Genomic DNA, 19,622 nt, shown 5'->3' with positions numbered 1-19,622 from the left:
TCCTTACCGTGTCCTTTACATTGAAGAAACCAAGAGTGCATCTCCACTGCAAAGCAGATCCCAATTTTAATTAATATAGTCTGCTATCAGAGCAGTGGCAACTCTAGATTACAACTGCATGTATACAAGGTGGTACTTATTGCTCTGAAGCTGCCCATCAGAAAGAGGCAGAAATTGACATTAAAGAAGTAGATGTAGTAGAGTATGACAAAATTAACACGGTCCCCACCTCGTTTCCTCTCCACAAGTAAAAGAAACACTTAAAAAACCCCATATACAGAAGCCATGTAGGTAAAGATTTGAGAATTCACAACTATAAAGAATTTTATATAAGTTCTTGATTTTTGACATGAAAAACCAATAGTTTTACCAAACTCTTTAATTAAAATATGAGATTGAGGAAGCTATACATTAGCTATATAAAATTATTATATTGAAGTTTTTGCAGCAGTGAAACTTATATGAAAGATTATCATAGAATTGTAGGCCTGGAAGGGACCTCGAGAGGTCATCTAGTTCAGTCCCCTGCACTCATAGCAGGACTAAAGTAGACCATCCCTGACAGGTGTTTGGAGATTTTTAAGAGGAGGTTAGACAATGATGGAGATTCCACAGCCTCCTTAGGCAATTTATTCTAGTGCTTAGGTTGATGTTGAGACTTTATTTCTCATATTCAGACATAACTGTCTGAAGAATTCTTTGAACTTGAGACAAGGGTGGATAGTTTCATACCAGAAAGTTTTGGGGAAATATCATTTTTGAGTTATTGAAGATTTAAAAAAAAATAATTAAAACTACGATTCCAGCATTCAGACAATTTATTTGTGCTCATCATTAACTCAAAAATAGCTCATTGGTATGCAAAAACATCCCACACATTGCATATAGTTAATGATCATTGCAGAGTCAGCACTTAGCCGCCTTTTGGTTAAGGAGAAGAGGGGTGGTAGAAAATTAACATACTACACAAAATTTTCAGGTTCCTCACTTGGCATCTGGCATGACTACACAATTGATGCTTCATTAGAAACCCTGTCCCCTTTGTGACCTCACAATGAACAGTCCCTGTCAAGGATTTTAATGAGAGTAGAAAGGCCAAAGTTGAGTGCTTCTGAAAATCCAGCTCTAAATTATTCATGTATTCACACCACTGTTTTCTGTAATTTTGTACTATCTTAACCTATTCTGTAATTTGGTAAAATATTTTGAACTACAGATATGAAAGTCTATAAAATAGGTATTGGCTGATAAGCCCCCATTCCACATGAGATATTGTATCTGAGTTGTAAATACTCTAACTGATCCTTTAAAAGACAGTAATCCAAATAACATGGATTTTTTTTTAACAGGTAAACATTTGTGAATTCAACTATAATTGACTTTGTGATGTTGAGTTGCCTTTCTTCTTTAATTGTCAGTGATAGCCAAACACTTGTTTCATGTATAACTTAGCTTATAATATAAACAAAAATGTGTACAGAAAGGAAAATGTGCTACGTTCAGTGTATTTTCTTGATGTGTACCTAAGTTGTACCATAGAACTATAGGGCTGGAAGAGACCACGAGAGGTCCTTTAGTCCAGTCCCGTGTGCTGAGGCAGTTTTGATTTTTCCATGTGATACAGTTACAGCCCTTACTCTTGAAATCTTTCTGATTAGGTACTCTGCAGTACTTTGTTATTAATATTGAAAAATAGTGCAGAAAAAACATCCCAGTTAAAATAGATATTTCTTCTTTAGAGCAAAAACTGAAAATCTGTTGAAATTTGACTTTAAACCCCTCCCCCCCATGTTACCATAATAATTTGGATATATTTATATTAAAACATGATCACCATTTAGTGGCAACTAAAAACAATACATTATTGTGACTGTTTTTAAAAAAATCAGAACAAAACTGTAATTTATTATAGTTTTGCCTTCATTATATACCATGTGTTGGTGGATTAAGCACAACAAAACGCTAGTATTCTTTAAAAGTGTCTACTAAATATAATAAAAAGAATAAGATAATTAACATTTAGTTCGTTACATTTAAAAAAAAAATCAGATGTACATATTTCTATTGCCTGTTAGGTGTACCTAAGCCTTTTCAACTATTACAAAAAAGAAAAAAGTCATTGTTTAAAGTCAAAAACATTCAAATCAGTTGATACAACATTACAGTACAGTCAACTAACATCACTGAAGATCTAGTCTTCTTTTCTCAGTTTGAGTCTTTAGACCAGAGTGTTATAAAACTGGTTCAATGCCATTTCAAAACTGTATGTTAGCTGTTGCAGGATACTGTACTCTCTACTGATGGCTTCAGAAGAAAGAGGCTGTGCTAGCGGTGAATCACAAGGTAACCCCAGCCTGTCATTAATTTTATTCAGTACTGTAGTTAGAACAGCATTAAGTTTAGCACAACTAAAAAAAAAAAAAAATTGGAAGCTAGGTGAAGCTGCCATTTGTGTCAAACAATTGCGATACGCTATACTAAAAAATTCTGAAATATCCACCTGTCCTCACCGCTCTGCCACAAACTAGCAAAGTCAAAAAAATACAAAAGTCTTCAACTTTTCATTTTTGCAGAATAAAGCAAAAAAGCCTTTGTGCTCCTTACTACCAGAAGCAGAATATCCTCTGAGTTACCACATGTAATAGCTTCTGGATGTGTCAACTTGGGTTGGCTTGGTCTCTGCAGAACCATCCTTGTCTTTTTCACTGTCACCTTCCCAGAGATTAATAAGTGGAGGATAGAGCTCATTCAGTGGGATTGAAGAGGTCTTTTGCATATACTTTTTCAATGAATGGTGGTAGTTTTTTCTCTTAAACCTTTTAGCAATATAAACAGAGACGGAGGCAAGGCTGATCACAGCAAACATTGAACCCATTACAGCTGCAAGGGCGGTACTGGTTTCTTGGTCGGAAATGTCAAGGGCAAAAGCTGCATTTTTTGTTGTAACGTTAACACAAGACTTTTGAGTTTGCTGATGGATATTTGATACAGTTAGACAGACCTCGTAATCTGTGGATGGCTGCAAATGAGTGAGGTTATATTCATGTACATCAACTGGGACCCTCGCGGTGTATGTAATGTGAGGGTTATCAATCTTCATAGTGGCTGAGGACCATTTTAAATTGGAGGTCATGACATTGGAGTTAACCTTCCAAGAAACTAATATCGAATGAGATTCAGCTTGCTTGACATATATTTTCAGCACTTGTGTACCATCCAAAAGAGTTCCATTCACTCTTATAGTAGCTACTCTTGTATCAGCCCCCTCTATATTTTGAGCAAGACATGTATATCTTCCAGAGTCTTCAATCTGAATATTCGAGATTTCCAGGGTACCTTCACTACTCAGCTTGTACTTGTCTGAGAGACTTTCAACTGTTATTTTATTTCCAAGTGGAGTTACCCAATAAATTTCTGGTTCGGGTTCTGCCATGGCTCGACAATCTAGAAACACTGTCATGCCAATGTCCAAATTCAAATGATTTGGAAAAGTGTCATGAGAAATCATTGGAAGACATTGTTCACTTGAATCCTGTATTAACACTTCTTTCACCTGTTGTCCTCTGTATTCAGGTGGCATAGCACAAAACATTGATAGAGGTTCCATAAAACGGATATTGGTTTTGTTTGAGTTGATCCAGTGAATGACACAGTCACACCTGAGTGGATTACTGTGAATACTGATCTCACGCAGATTTGGAAGGGATTCCACTGTCTTTTGGTAGACTGCGTTCAAAGCATTGTTGTTCAGCATCAGGCTTTCCAGAGCAGGAACATTACGAAATGCTAAACGATGTATATAAGACAACTTTGGATTGTTGGTAGCTTCAAGCTTTGTAAGTTCAGGTAGGTTGTCTAGTGCATACCTATCAACAGAAACTAGTTCTCCCATATTATTGATCCCAAGTTCTTTCAACCGCAGCATATTTTTAAAGTCACCTTCTTGGATTTTGTGAATTGGGTTTTTGTTGAGGTCAAGGAATTTTAAATTTGGAACTTTCTCAAGAGCAAGCTGAGGAACCTTGACTAGTTTGTTATCATAAAAGGAAAGACTTTCAAGACTATCCAAGCCTACTAATGCATTTCCAGGAATATCAGTGAGGTACATACCTGCCAAAACCAGACTTCTTAAATTTGAGAGTGGCTTGAAGTTCATATCTAATATTCCAATCACTGGATTTTCTCCAATCATAAGGATCTCCAGGTTAGGAGTAGAATCAAACCAACGACTGTCAATAACCTTTAATTTGTTAGAGTTAAGATGAAGTCTTAAAAGGTTCCTCAGGCCAGAAAATGCATTTGCAGAGATGCTACTAATCTGGTTATGGTTTATATATAGTTCCTGAAGATTGCAAAGGTCCTGCAAGCAGTAGTCAGTCATCTCTGTTATCTGGTTTTCCTCCAGATGTAAAGTAGTGAGCTGAGTCAGATTTGAGAGCCCCACATCTTTGATACTAGTAAAATTATTCTGTGAAAAATCTAACTCTGTTAAATTGAAAAGCTGTTGGAGTTCATCTGTGGTCTTTGCAATGTTGTTGCTTTGTAAGAGAAGAACTTGAGTGTCACTGGAAAGATTGCTGGGGATTTTTGTTAAACGAAGGTCATTGCAGTCAACTGTTGTAGCTTCTCTGTAGGTCGATTGTGGTGTAAACCATGGCCTGATTTCACATACACAAAGCTGTGGACATTCATTATTCTGTATGGAAGGCTCAGTTACTGAATTCATTAGCAATTCTAGCACCAACAGGCAAGCTATTAAAATCAATCTAATCCTACCCATGTTGGTTTGCTAGTAAGTTCAACTGCCTAGCCCCTTAAAATAGCAAAAGACTGAATATATAAATCAGTATCAAGAAAAAAAAGTAAAAATTAAAGTTTAGGTTGGAACCCTTGGACATTCAGAATATGGAAGATGCTTTTCAGAGTCTCTTCACTCTTCTCCTTTGTTCCGAGTGCTTGTACAAAGCTCTGCTGCATGAGTTGGTTAACCCAAATCAGTATCTGGAGAGGTGCCTGAAAAGCAGATTAGGACAGATGTTATGTTTATTTCATATACATTTTTGTACATTTCATATGTTAATTTTCATGTATATTCCTTTCATTTCTTCCTTCCCTAGACAAAGTTATTTAAAATAATTAATTAACTGTTTTCCAAATTCCTTAAATGAAAATTCCACTTAGGTACGGTAGAAGCTCTTTTCTACAGTTGATTCAAATTAGAACTATTTTTGATATTCCTAGCTGACTGAACATTAAAACATATGTAACCACTAGAAAACAAAACACTTAATTTACAAATACATCACAAAAAGACTAACTGAAAATTTAACGTTGAAGCGTGTTGTCTTGTTTTTCTTGCAAAACACTAAAGATACTGAAACCCACTAAAATGTGTTTCAAACTGGAGGTAGGCCAGGGAAATCAGCGTTCTGAACTCAGTATTGATTAGATTTAAGGCTTGTGTTCACTTTTCGGCTCAAGGCCAAGCCAATGTAATATTTTAGGTTCAACGGCACTGAAATCTTGCAAGATGTTCTCTTCAAATTTCAACTGACCATTGGAAAAATCTTCCAGGACTTCCATCATTCTGGGTTGATCTCACCCAGTTCCTGAGAATGGGGTCTACTGGTTTAGGATCTAACTGCACTCAAAACAATAGTGATTGGATTTTATCTAGGGAGTCAAATCCAAATGAAAATTTTGGAGGTCAGACCCTTGTATATCAGAAACTCCCAAGTCTGCATAAGAAATGCAAATAGATTTGATGTCCAAAAAAGAGGTTAAACAAAACTGATAAAATACAAGTTAGCCTGGAAAATAAGTTTTAAAATACAAATTTCCAATATGATATTTAAACAATAAATGGATTATGAATGTTTATTTATTGGACTAATGACATTTTATTTTAGTTTTCAAAACGTTGATCTTTATTTCTGTGTGTCATATAGTGAGCACAAACAAACTTCATAATGACTGAACTACTTCTCTTCCTCCTCCTCAGACTCCCCACATGGTTGAAGTTGCCTCCAATTTTAGCTTCCACTGACCCAAAATATCAATGGCTGGATCTCCGCTATGATGATAGGATCCATTATTCCAATAGGCTGGACAGTGTAAGATAAATCTATATAATATACTACCCTCAGTATCCATTTAATGTGTTTCTGTTAATGAAAAGGCTCTTTTAAATATATATGGAACAACCTCCCATATGGGCTTTCAAAATTTGAATCTAGAAACTGTACCATCCCACTGCAGATCACCTGAGATAAAGACGGAACTCCATTAGCTAGTAGCAGAAGTAGGCTGTTGTACTCTAATGAATCAGGGTCATGGCATACACTTTGTCAGTATCTTACATATAGAACTCTACAAAAGACCTCCTGCTTGGTATCTTCATTCTCTTACTGTGAGAGGTTTCTCCCTATTGCTGGAAACTATCTCCTCTCCAGATTGTCATCATCGCTACTGCCTACAAACTGTGGAACCTAATATTGCAGTCCTTACCCAGAAACCATTCCCACTCAACTTCTGTGAGGGCTTTGTCTGAGCCCAGTATTTGACAAAACATCTCCTAAATGTAGCTGTTTGCATTGCATTGAGCATCTGTGGGTACAGTATTCACAGCATTTCCTAATTACTATGCAAAGCTTGCCAACTGTAGGTGTCACGTTAGACTGAAGTTATTCATAAAAGAGAGCCTTTGAATTAAAGTAAAATGTTTGACATTATTTGGAAAACCTATTCTATTAAAATTTCTTGAGTCATTAAATGTGCCTTCAAGGCATATGCCAGGCTCTTGACAGAAAACTTCTTGATGTTTGCTTTCTTAAAAAACCCAAACCAAAACTCTATAATGGAATGTTTTGTATATGCAAACTTAGTGATCGATAATTTCCTCTGTATATTGTGAATGTAGTTTTGTGTGTGCAGTCAAAGTTCAGTATTCTGTACAACTACTATATAACCCCAATCTTGGTGGTAGAAGGAGGACTTTAATTGTTAGATTCTCCCGTAGACACAGGTAGCACCAAACCAGCCAATGTCTTGAGGTTCCTTAGTAAAGTTTCAGGGCATAGTTTATTTTCAGCTCTTCACAAGTCTCATTCCAACACTAACCTATTCTGTTTCTCCAGTTCAGAGACCTATAGTGTTACAGTGGCATTGATGCTACCATATAGACTCCTTTTCTCTAGTGGTACTTATGGTGGGAATTTCAGCTATACCTAAGCTTGTTACTCAGTGGCAATTGGAGAATGCAGATCAAGTTTCTCAAACTCATTGTAAAGGTACTGACAGTCTACCACATAAAGCAGATACAGTTATTGAAATCAATGAGACCCCAGTAAGGAATGGGGCAAAACTGAGTAAGGGTGTCAAGATTCGTCCTCTGGAAATTTACTAGGAGATGCTTAGGCTCATACTATAAGGATTATGACAATGTTCACCTGAACCAAGGATGCTTGGGGAAATCATACTCCAGGGTACTTGTGGATGAGAGAACTCCCAATCAGATGTACTTATCTTAATTACCTTTACTTAGAAAGCAGATATAGACCGACTATATTTGAAATAAAGGGCAAATGGAAATGGAGAAATAGTATGCCATTCTTTAGTAAAACTGTTAGATTGTAATCTTTAGTAAGATTTCTTAGAGTGTAACCTCTTTGGGTCAAGGAATGCCATTTTCTATGTTTGTGCTATGCACATTACATTGGGGCCTCAACCTAGTAAAGGCCCCTAGAAGCTGGAACAATATAAACAAACCAGGTAATGGTTTTCAGAAATATCCATTAGAACATAAGAATCGCCATACTGGGTCAGACCAAAGGTCCATCTACCCCAGTGTTGTCAGTAGCTACCGGTGTGGTGCTCTGCTCTTGTTCGATAACAGTCGGCTGCGTGCGTGTTCCCTCTGTGTGCTGCCCCAGCTCTGCGCAGATAGCTGACACAGCAAACCCCGAGAGAACCCCCAAAGACCACAGATTCTAGTAAGGTACAAAGGAACCCGAGCCAGTTTTATTGTCAAACGAAGCACAGTAATAGTTTCCCGTAGACTCTACAAGACATACTACGAATTTGTGCCCCCTGGCAATGGACCGGCTCAGTCAGTGGTGGGACTTTCTACTGCCCCCTAGGCCAGACAAAGATGCGCACTCCGGGACCTACTTTTATACAGTTACAGGACAGATTACTCATCCCTACTGACGTATTGAGGTACAGCCTCTTGGCTCATTAGGGTGCTGTCTCCCCTTTGATCATGTTGTTTCAGACAAACAGATCTATCCATCATGCTGTCCTGTCTTTAAGATGCACCTGCCTTGTTATGTCTGTGGAGTGTCCTTGTATCGGGCTGTCCAGGTGCCATCTTGGCACAAGTTCCTCTTATTAGTGCTTATATGTGAATGCACCTGTGTCTAGCAACCCTCTTCTCGCCAACTTCTGTGAGTGAGGCCTGCTTCTGGCTCACAGCACAGCTTTTGCTTAGCAATGCCTGGAAGTACTTTGGTTCAGGCTTCAGGCCTCAGACTGGGCCTCTGACACAAGAGCTTATGTTTCAGGGCCTCATCTTACTACACCCAGTATCCTGACTTCCGACAGTGGCCAATGCCAGGTGCCCCAGAGGGAATAAACAGGTAATCAAATGCAAATAATTCATTTAGTTTTTCTGCAATGACCTTATCGTCCTTGAGTGCTCCTTTAGCATCTCGATAGTCCAGTGGCCCCACTGGTTGTTTAAAAGGCTTTCTGCTCCTGATGTACTTCAAAAAAATTTTGCTATTACTTTTTGAGTCTTTGGCTAGCTGTTCTTCAAATTCTTATTTGGCCTTCCAATTATATTTTTACACTTCATTCTAATGATCAAATCACCCATTACTAATACCTGTCTCATCCTAATAACTGGAGTTCCTCTCCCCCCTCCTCAGCCCCCGAGAGGTATCCTCAGTGCGGGAGGATACCACAACATCATCTAAAACAACTATGGGATCATTTCCTTCAGGCGTGGGTGGATTTTAGAGACAACTGCAGTTGGCAGTGTGCACCAAACCAGACAAGGCAATTCTGCTCCAAGTGTTCACTCCTGTGGAATCCCTTCTATAGCATATACTATATAATTGAAATGAGAGGCAGACAATGGGTTAAAAATCTCAAGTTTCCAACCCAAGGAGAGAGATTACTTTCTTAATCATAGGAGGAGGGAATGAAGGGGAAGCTCCAAACTGTATTATTAGGAAGATAGCAGTTGGATGAGGAAATAAAGGTCAAAAAGTCATCTGGAAGTAGAGTATTTCTGTGGTGAACGGTATCAAGTTTGTGATTCAGATAAGCTTCAACTGTTTTTATTGAACGCTTGATAGAGTATTCCCTTTGGGGTTATTCTAACTTAAAACAGTAGCGCCTGAGATGTACCAGTTTTTGCTTTACATTCTTTTAGGGAGGGGAGATGTTGGTGATCAGATGCTGGCAGGCAGTGACAGCCTATTTGCAGAAGGTACGGGAGATCTCCAGAATTCTAACTTAAAGGACCGTTTTCTCAATCTTTTAGAAACTAACTCTGACATACTGAGGGAAAGTCTGTCAGAACAGCATTCTCAGATTAATTTTACACTGAAATAATAAAAATTTGCTATCTGAAAGAATTGAATTAATGGCTTAAATTACAATTTAAATACCAAAAATAGTTGCTAATATTAATTTGAATATTTAAATGAGTTTATTTCTGCCATGTTCTTGTACTGCCTCTGTAGGATTTCCTGTGAACATTCAAGCAAAGGTACTTACAGGCAAAAATGCTCAGAGAAAGTGAATGTCAAGGTCACAGGCATCAATATTTGAACCAGTATTGCTAGTTTGCTTGTCCAGTCAGGAAACAGGAGCATCACCACTCACAAGTAAGCAATACAGCTCAAATATACATGTCTGATTCAAAGAGTTAAAACACAAAATCTAAAGGATGTTTGTTGAATTGATTATTTAAATTTATTTAAGGAAATTTAAATCTTCTCATGGAATATCCACAAGCAGAAAAAGAGCATGACAATTATTCAGTCCAGATGATTGGTTTACCCCCACTTTGGCTACATGTATCTACGTCTAAAATTTTACCTATAAAGACTTCATTAGCTTTTTCATTAGAATTTTGAATAAACCGCAAAAACAAACTTTGTTTAATGCTTATATCCCATCATTTGTACATTATATTTCTAGCCCATATTGTGTAAGGGTACATTTCTGATTTTATTGAATGGAGTCTTGGTTTCTAAACACTGTAGACATATGGCTTTAGAAGCCAACTGTGACACTTTCTCTCTTCTCTAGGTAAGTTATTTTCTACTGCAGATAGATTTAATTTTCTTTTTTTCCCCACTGAAAAATGTTCTTTATAAATGACTTGCACATTATTGGCTCCAATCTCATCCAGCCCTAGGGCAGCTTGGATGAAGCTATACATGAAAATCCAATGTAATCAAAAAGCAAATTCTGATTGGCTTCAGATGCCCTAGCCCATTTTAATGCTTGTGCGAATGACAGTCCTGAGACCAGTGTGTAAATCAGCAGATGGGGGCGGGGTGGGGGGGACGGCAGCAAGTCATATAGGAGTTTGAAAACTAAAACCAAAGGTGCCACTTTGCTGAGCTCAACAAGGAACCAGTAATTATGGAAAAAGCAAAGCATACTGGAGAACAGCTAAATAGGAATATGAATGGAAACTCTGCTTTTGTTCTACTGCTTTATATCCATGTATTATTTCCCTTAGTGTTTCCAACAACCAATCATGCCTAGATACCATGGTGATGGGTGCTACCTGTAGGCTTGGCACAGCATGGCTTTGCATCTGCTTGATGATTATTGTTTGCAGTTGGGGTCCTTATGCTGACTCTGCACAGAATGTTTTAAGTTTCTTGAGCTACATAAAGGCAGATGTACTGTTCACTCCTGCAGCTTGGTTCCACGCCCCCTCACTCTACTGCCCATGGAGAGGGACTGCAGAGTAGAACTCTATGGCACACACCAGCATGGAGTCCCCCTGCAGGGTGTTTCTGCATAATGACTTCCCCTGCCTAATGTGGGGAAACTATTGTAGGGTTCGTTTTTAAAAACTGCTCTAGGCAAACAAACATCTTTATTGATCTTTTCAAAATAGGTCCAATCCCGTGATGTGCTAGATTTCAGCTCCCAGTGACTACAATGGAAGCTGCAGTTACTCAGCAAGATTGTGCTCTGATTTGCCTCACAGTGGTTTTTAGAGTGGCTTTGTATGCACACACATCTTTGTTTGTCAAATGTTTATATATCAATTCTTCTTATTAACTCCATGAAACAAATAGTTGGGGAAACTTGAGATAAGGAAGCTAGAAGCTTTGGAAAGGATTTTCAAAAGGACTTAGTATTGGCGTATATCTGCTCTCACTGTAGGGCAGTTTAGGGCAAACTTAATCATTTTGAAAATTCCATCATGTGCCTATATTGGGACCAGCAACAAACAAGTGGAATTTAAGAAGATGATTGAACAAAGGCTAAAAGCTGCTGACCTCTGCATAGGTAACATAGATCAGATATTGTGCTCTATCTTTTGCAGCATTATAGCGATCGCGGATGAACTCCTGGGATCCATTTCCCCAAAGCAGCAGTCTTGGATCACAGAGAAGATTATAGAGTTGTGTGATCAACAAAGGCAGTTAAGAGCAAAAACGATGAGAGATGGATCTGCAAAAAACAATATTCCTGTATGATATGAGAAAGAGATGGACTCATTAAAGTGGCAAAAGAAGATTGGCTTGAATAACAGTGCACTGATACACAAAACTCCTTTGCAGTAAATGCTGCTAGGAAGACCTATCAAACCATCAAGACTCTTTTTTTCAAAAGTTTTCCTTGAAGGAAAAATACCATTTCACCAAACACTTGGGGTAAATATTGCTGATAATTTTGCTCATAGTCTATAGTTAACTCGATATTGGAAGTGAACATGGCAGAAGAGATCTCTATGAGAAGCTCCCCCTGTGATTGAAGACATTGAGGAAGCTGTATAGACACTGAAAAGCAATAAAGCCCCGGGATTGGATAACACATAAGCAGAACTAATACAAAGTGGTGGAGACACACTCATCCTGGCATATCATAACATTGTTAATGTGATTACGGAGTCCGTAAGATGGCCCAAGACATGGACATAGTCCCTGATGGTTCCTATTCATAAAAAGGAAATTACCATACAATCCTATTGACACACTTTAGCAAAATACTGCTGTGCATCATTCTGAAGAGAATTGTTCCCAAGGTAGAGAACTCTCTGGGCAAAAACAAAAGGTATGCAGCAAATATTCAATCTGTATTTGCTATGTGAGAAAGCGCTGGAGAATGAGGAGAAAGTGGTCCATGTCTTTGTGACTTCTGCTAAGGGGTTTTGATAGCATATTGCATAAACCTTTGAGCAATCCTGTGGTTGGCTGGAGTTGGTGAAAATATAATGTTGATACAAAATCTCTGTGGAAACAGAACTGCTTTAGTCTTTATGGGGCACGAGCAAAGTAGTTGATTTGACTTGAGGATAAGTGTCAGGCAGGGCTGTATGCTATTACTAACCCTCTTCAAATGTGATGTTGGAAGAAATCTGTAAAAAGCCATGGATAGAAACCTACAGGAGGGTGTATTCTTGGTAATTGAAAAATTAGTCATCAGGGCTTCCCTGATGAAATTTGACTGGATTGTGTCAAGAAAAAAAAAAGTGCAAAAATTGTTTGAAAAAATTAGTGGTAGATGCAGAGACTTTTGGTCTAAGGCTATCCCACAAAAAGACAAAGATAAAGACAGGTATGTTTGCAGTGTTGTTTTAGCCATGTTGGTCCCAGCATATGAGAGAGACAAGGTCGCTGAGGTAATATCTTTTATTGGACTGACTTCTGATGGTGAAAAACAAGCTTTTGAGCTACGCAGATTGTTTAGCATAAGTAGTTAACTCGTGCCCTACAGGATCATTCAAGGTTAACTATTTATGGTAAACAATCTGTTCCATCTGAGTACCTTTCCCAGACCTGAAGAAGAGCTCTGTGTAGCTCAAAAGATCTCATCCACCTTGTTGTTTTAAAGACAATGGTGACATCTAAGTCTGATGAAAAGGCGCAGATATTTTCTACCTAAATGTCAGGAGGCATTGAGCACTTCAAATACCTGGGTTGTATAACTACAAGGGATGCTAAACACCACTTAAAGATCTGACATAGAATTGGACTTGTGACTGCTGCTCTAGTGACCTATTTGGTGAAGCAAAAGGTAATGCCATGAAATATAAAATGAAATTGTTGCAGTCTCTTGTCTTCAGTGTCTTGCTATATGCATGCAAGATCTGAACATTAAAGAAAGAAGACATTAAAGAGCCTTGAACTGAAATGCAATTGCTGGGTGTTAGTTATATGTTGCACACAACTAACAAGGAGGTTACTGCCTGAATTTACAGCCTAACTGGAGTGATACCAGATATCATCAAGATGATGAGAGAAAGAAAACTTGATTTTGTGGGACATGTGGGTTGGATGAACAGAGAGCTGAAGCAAGTTTTGCAAGGATTGGTGCCAGGGCATAGGCTTCCCTTGGTGAGTGTGGTTCAGCGGTGTAGCTAACTGGATGGGAATGCAGTGTGGCACGCTTCAAGGCTATGTGAAGATCACAAAACCTGAAGGAAGATTGCTGGCCAGTAACTCATGTGCTTGCTGTTCATTGTGATGGGACTCTATGGTGCTATACACTACAGAATTACTTATGTATGTGACTGATTTTCAGTGGGACTTGTACCTGTTAATTAGGTGCTTTTGAAAAACCCACTCAAAGTGAGATGAGTGGGAGCAGGAGCTGGAGTCACCTTGGAGGCTGGGGAATTCCATCCCTTCAGAATAAGGTGTAAACACTTCCCTCCCCCCTTTTTATTTTTTTGCTCACTATGATGTTTCCAACCATAACAGAAAAAAATAAGTTTGGAAAAAACGAAGAAAATAAAATGAAACAACAAGAGATCCCTTCTCTAGTGCAAGTGATGAAGGCAACTGATGCCAATGTTTAGACTACCTGTTGGTAGTAGCATAATTCTGCAAGGCACTCAAAAGCTGCAGGAAGGAAGTGTGTTATAAATGCCCAAATGGAACAAGAGATTCCAGGGGGTGATTTTCAGGAATATTACATTTAAATTTCTCATAAGAAAATAATCTATTATGTGCAGAGTCCTAAGAAATCAGAACAAAAAGTATTCAGCTGAAGGCAAAGCCTGCTTAATGTTAGTCCTCTCTTTATTTTCAAAAGTGCATTGTCAAACTTGGAAGGAACTGGCAGATTCATCACCTAAGTCTCCCCCATGAAAACATGGAGACAACGTACCTAGAGAAAACTCATTTTAAAATGGATATGCTGGAAGAGAACCCAAGTTAGGAAAACAATTATAGTGAAGACACCACTTGAAATATTCTGTTCGACATAAGCGAGGTCAATAACTGTCTTCAGTTAGGGCTGAATATGAAAGACGGTGAGTGTCTTTTCAGAGATGGAGAGTATCCTCAACTCTGACTGAACTTCATGAGGTAGAGGGCAGTTGTTAAATTAGATGGAAACTGGATGGGGAGCCATTCCTGACAGCTGTCAGAAAGAGGAGCTGAGCTCTTCTGTACTACCCACTATCTTAACCACTGGTTGTCAGTGCTAACTAGGATGGGCTGAGCATTTTGCCAGGTTAGGCCAATATTATGTGACTTTGTGGATACTCCAATAGTTTAGTCTCTTTCACCATACTTCCACCTTCATATCTCAATGTTTTTAATAAATAAATAAAATGCTCCTGCCACTCCATAAATCACAAAGGGCACTTTGCAGGCTTTTTCAGGGAAGGGGCGGGGGGGGGGGGGGGGTGACCGATCTGCTGCAGGATAGGTTTAGGGAGCAATGATGTTACTATGGGAAGCAGAGCTGCTCTGCATGGAAGCATCAGTACCCAGGTGCCTAAAAGCCTATGTTGTGTATCAATAAGCAATTCCAAAACTGGCCTCTGAGCAGGGCTAGCAAACTGTAGTACAGGGGATGCATTCCCATTATGACATTGTACTATACAAGGTACCTTGGAGAGACTTAATTTGGGTTCTACTGTACTACTGTGTGTGTTGAATATATTGCCCTATAGTGGTATCCTGCAAATTATAAAAGCCCTAATACTCATAAGGTAACAGAGATTGCAATGGTAGGACCTATGTAGGTGTTGGTTATTTAGTGGGAGGAGCAAAAGATCCTGAATTTTAGTTCTGCTAAGATGTATGAGGGGATAGCATACAGAATAACTGACTGGCATTGGAATCTATTTAGCTGTGCAAGTGACGTGTGTGTGTGTGTGCACTTAAGTCAACAAAACAGCAGTATATACAGAATGTGTACGAATAGGTTGGTATAATGACAAAGAATAAAAACAATGTTAATAATTAACTGCTAGTGCCAGCTACCAAGCCATAGGTATTAAAAATTTCCCTACTAGGAGGGGAAAAAAAGCCTTTTAATGAAGGGTGCCATTTCTCTTTCATTTGTCCCAGCAAATATAAATTGAAAGGTAAAAACCAAAGCACCTTCACATAAAAGTCACCCAGCACTAATAGATTTGAGTGTTTTGCTGTTAAAGGATAGACAATTATTGCTAAGAGCTTGAAGAATTTCTGCAACAATAGTTTGTCCTTACAAAAAATCTCTTTGTATTGCAGCTAAGTCAGTGTATGATTGGGTTAGCAGCTGCATAAATTAAACTTGCCTGGGGGTTAGCCTAACTCACACAGTCAGTCTTTCAGAAAATTGTCTAAATGCTGCATTAATGAATTGTGGTCACTTATTTGTCTCTTTCCTTTGGGGTTTATAAAGCCCTTGTCTGGTACATTCTCAGTATAGCAATCAGTGCTGGAAAACTTGTCCTGGACTGATGAGTACTACAGTCATTAAGTTCTTTTGGAAGAGACGTTACATGACACTGCCACATGTGACTAGTGAACTTAAACATCAATTTACATGGTATAAAAACAATAGAACTACTCACATTGTACACTCGAATCTGGGAGATGCAGGTTAGCATGGAAAGGAATTTTGCAGAAACAGCTCACTAAATCTAGGTAGGTTTTGTATTATTCAACAGCAACTAGTCATGGCCACTATGCAGTGGCACTGAGATGGTGGGTAACACAGGGGGAATCAAAAGTGGGATGTGTAACAAGGAAAAGATGGGGTATCTTTAAGGCTCTGGAACTAAAGCACGGGACCCAGCTGCCATATGGGCTGAGGCAAACTGAATCTGACTAATGTGAAATTGCTATCCAGAAAGTTTACCAACTCTAGCAGCAACATCTTTGTCTGCTTCCACTTAAAACACGCACTTGTCTACTCCTGGGGAGCATTCTGCACCAAAATATTAAAAATTCTGCGCATGATATTTTAAAATTCTGCAAAATTTTATTTGTCAAAATAACACTACATAATCACACGAATTTCAATTATTTTGGTAATTTATTTCAAAATACCTGTCAGCAAGTATGTCTGTAACAATACAGACACACACAAATTCCCCTAGGAGTGAAGTGTTAAAGAAACCCCTATGACAACCCAGTTCCTGTTTCTCTGCCCACTTCACAACCACACCCCCCTTCGAGCCCAGCCTGCCCCCCGAGTCCAGACATCTGCCTCCTTTCTCCTCAGGAGCCCAGAGGGAGAAACAACCTGCTGCTCTGTCCCAGGCTTGCATAGAGTTTCCTGAGCACCGCCCTCTCCTTCCCTCAGGGCATGCTGGGAACTGCAACTGCCAGGAACCCTCTATCTCCCTCTCCCTCCCGCCCAGCAGTGCCTTCTATGTGTGAGCTGGGCTCTGTGTGGTCCAGTAGCCCCTAGTGGTGGCTAGCAGCACTGTAACCCATTTCTGTGGGGGGAAAAGAAATTCTGCATGCACAATGTTAATTTCTGCAAAATTCTGCATTGCGCAGTGGCGCAGAATTCCCCAAGGAGTATAAACCTTTGGAATTCACAAGGTGTTTTTTGGTCAGGAGGAGAGGGATCGCAGCACCATGGCACAGTGTGAATAGGTCCTAAGTGGTCACTCTCTAGAAATATTGCAAGATTGTTGCCATGTATCTTTTTAGTGATCTTAACTGTAAATTGTAGGCCTGATTCCGTATTCATTACTTTTCATTAGTTTAACTCCATTGGCTTCAACTGACTGTTTTCGATTTCCATTGGAGTGAAACTGGAATCACTCCCTGTCTTTTTAAACAACTGTTGCCATTTTTGGAGAAAAGGCAATGATATGTTGCTAATTAAGACAGGCTTATTTTCAGTATGCAAAAGCTGCATAGCTATCCAACCAGTGACTTATTTGTGCAGTTACCATGCATACATGCAGAATCACAGGACCTGGGTGCACAGTTTTAAAAAAATCTGAGCCTAAATTTTATACTGCCATAATTAGGCCCCAATCTGGAAGAGATTTCCAAAAGTATGACCTTTACATCTCACCAAAGTCAAAGGGACTCTGAATAGGCAACCAGGATCGAGGTCTTAAACTATATATGCATTCAGGATGTTTATGGCTAGCCTATTAAAAGGGCATTTTTTCTAAGCATCACGTCAAAATGCAGTCCTGACTACTCAAAAGATTGTCCAAAAATGCCACAAAAGTATTCCTGCTTAAAAAACTTTATATAAAGGATTATTAAATATTTCAAACAGGACTGGGGGAAAGAACTGTTCATAAGATTTATGTATAAGTTTAAGACAATGTCAAGCTTAAAATAAGGCAAGTAACAGTCATAATTTGTTAAGAGCATACTGTAGCTCTTAAATCTGAAAATGTCAGCTTGCTAATAGAAGCAAAGGAGTAAACAAGAGCGTAAAAAGCATGAATTAATAGGATGAAAACTGTAGGAAGCTTAATCCCAAAAGATGTTTAAGGTATAAAAATCTCTTTCCAAATAATGCCCACTTTTTAAATTACAGTGTTTTATTGTTTTTTCATAGACACAGCCCATAAGAATAAAATTAATGTTTCATTTTAGTATGTTTGCAGGAAAATCTTAAGTGTTCATACTTTTCATACTCCAAAGAAGCTGATTTGCTGTATTTAAAAAAACTCCTTTAGCAAATTCCATCTGTTATTCCAAAAATACTAGATTCTTTATCTCAACAGAAGAAATGCAAAGATTGCCCTGTTCCTAATATGCATATTAATATTAAATCCAACAACACTTTTAAGTATTGTTTATTGTGGCTGGTTTTTAGCCTTCACATCAGATACAGTACTTTCCATTAAAATCTTGAAGTACATTCACAGGAGACAGATTCTTCTCATTCGTACGCTCAGTAGAAGCACAGTGGTGGGTGCTTTGCAGAATACAGCTACTGTATATTGATGGGCCACTAACTCAAGCATGGAATTGCAACAGTGCCTCTCTGTCGTCTTCCATTTGAAAATATCTAGCAAATTAGCATTAACAAGTCATATTAGAAACATCAAGAATAATAAGTGCTTTCAAACAGTGGGTTGTCAAATTATATGCACTAGTAGTCTGTTTGTTTGGGTTTTTTTTTTCTTTTTTTAAAAAAGGAAAGAAAAAAGCCCTCAAATACTCAAAAGCCATGAAAACCTGCAAGGCAAAATACATTTGTATAGTAGTGATATTTCTAAGTTTGAAGCCCAATGTCCCGAGTGGCTATGCATCTGTTACATTCATTTTGATCGATGGTAAGATAAGCATTGGGAAAATGTGCATTGTGCTTTTGTTGCCCACAGTCCTATTAGTGTTCTGCTTATGGGAGCCTGATCCTGTTCTCACTGAAATCAGTCCTCCCCCAAACTCACTGGCAAAGGATCAAAGCTATGGTTAATACCCTTATTCCAGGTGATTAGAAGATGAATGGACTAAAATCTCTTGTAAAATTCTCTGCATAAATGAGGTTTTCAAAAAGCCAATAAAATAGTTCTGGTTATTTTGTTCACAATCTCCTGAGAATTCTTTGGAGACAGTAAGGGTGAATTCTCCTCCTCTGAGGAGAAATGCACATGTCAGAGCCCAATGGGCTGGAATACTCCACCTGAATGGGGAGGAACAGATTTTTTTTCTGCGCTACTACTCACCACTCAGTCTGGATCTAACTTCAAAACCCACCCTTTTCCTCTCTCAATTCAAGTGACTGCTGGGAACAGAGTAGGCTGTAGTGTAGAGCTCTTGGGATGAGCAGGTGAGGCTGTTGTCTTCAGATCTGGATAGTAAGAATCTGAGGGCAGCCATTCCCACCAGAGCTGTAGTTGTGAGCATAAAAATCCAAGGAATGTAGGGCTGGAAGGGACTTCGAGAAGTCAACAAATCCAGCCCCCTGTGCTGTGGCAGGACCAAGCAAACTTAGACCACCACTAACAGATGTTTGTCCAGCCTGTTTTTAAAAACTTCCAATGATGTGGATTAAACAACCTCCCTCGTTAAACAACGATCCATCGTCTACAGCCAAGCGCTGAGGTACAACCGCATCTGCTCCAACCCCTCAGACAGAGACCAACACCTACAAGATCTTCACCAAGCATTCTCAAAACTACGATACCCACACAAGGAAATAAAGAAACAAAT

The 19,622-nt window shown here is 38.8% G+C and overlaps 1 protein-coding gene across 2 annotated transcripts in view; it reads right to left on the bottom strand.

The window, feature by feature from the left end:
- Window positions 1-800: 800 nt before the first annotated feature.
- Window positions 801-19,622, bottom strand: part of LRRN1 (leucine rich repeat neuronal 1) — a 35,368-nt gene continuing 16,546 nt past the window's right edge. For both annotated transcript variants that reach the window (XM_005288524.5, XM_042849906.2), the window contains one exon: window positions 801-5,013. In XM_005288524.5, coding sequence (XP_005288581.2) covers window positions 2,630-4,780 — 2,151 coding nt within the window. In that variant the 5' untranslated portion in view covers window positions 4,781-5,013 and the 3' untranslated portion in view covers window positions 801-2,629. The remainder of the gene's footprint in view (window positions 5,014-19,622) is intronic.

Source organism: Chrysemys picta, chromosome 7 (assembly GCF_011386835.1).
Source record: "Chrysemys picta bellii isolate R12L10 chromosome 7, ASM1138683v2, whole genome shotgun sequence".
NCBI classification, from domain to species: domain Eukaryota; kingdom Metazoa; phylum Chordata; order Testudines; family Emydidae; genus Chrysemys; species Chrysemys picta.
This window is presented reverse-complemented; position numbering and strand designations above follow the sequence as displayed.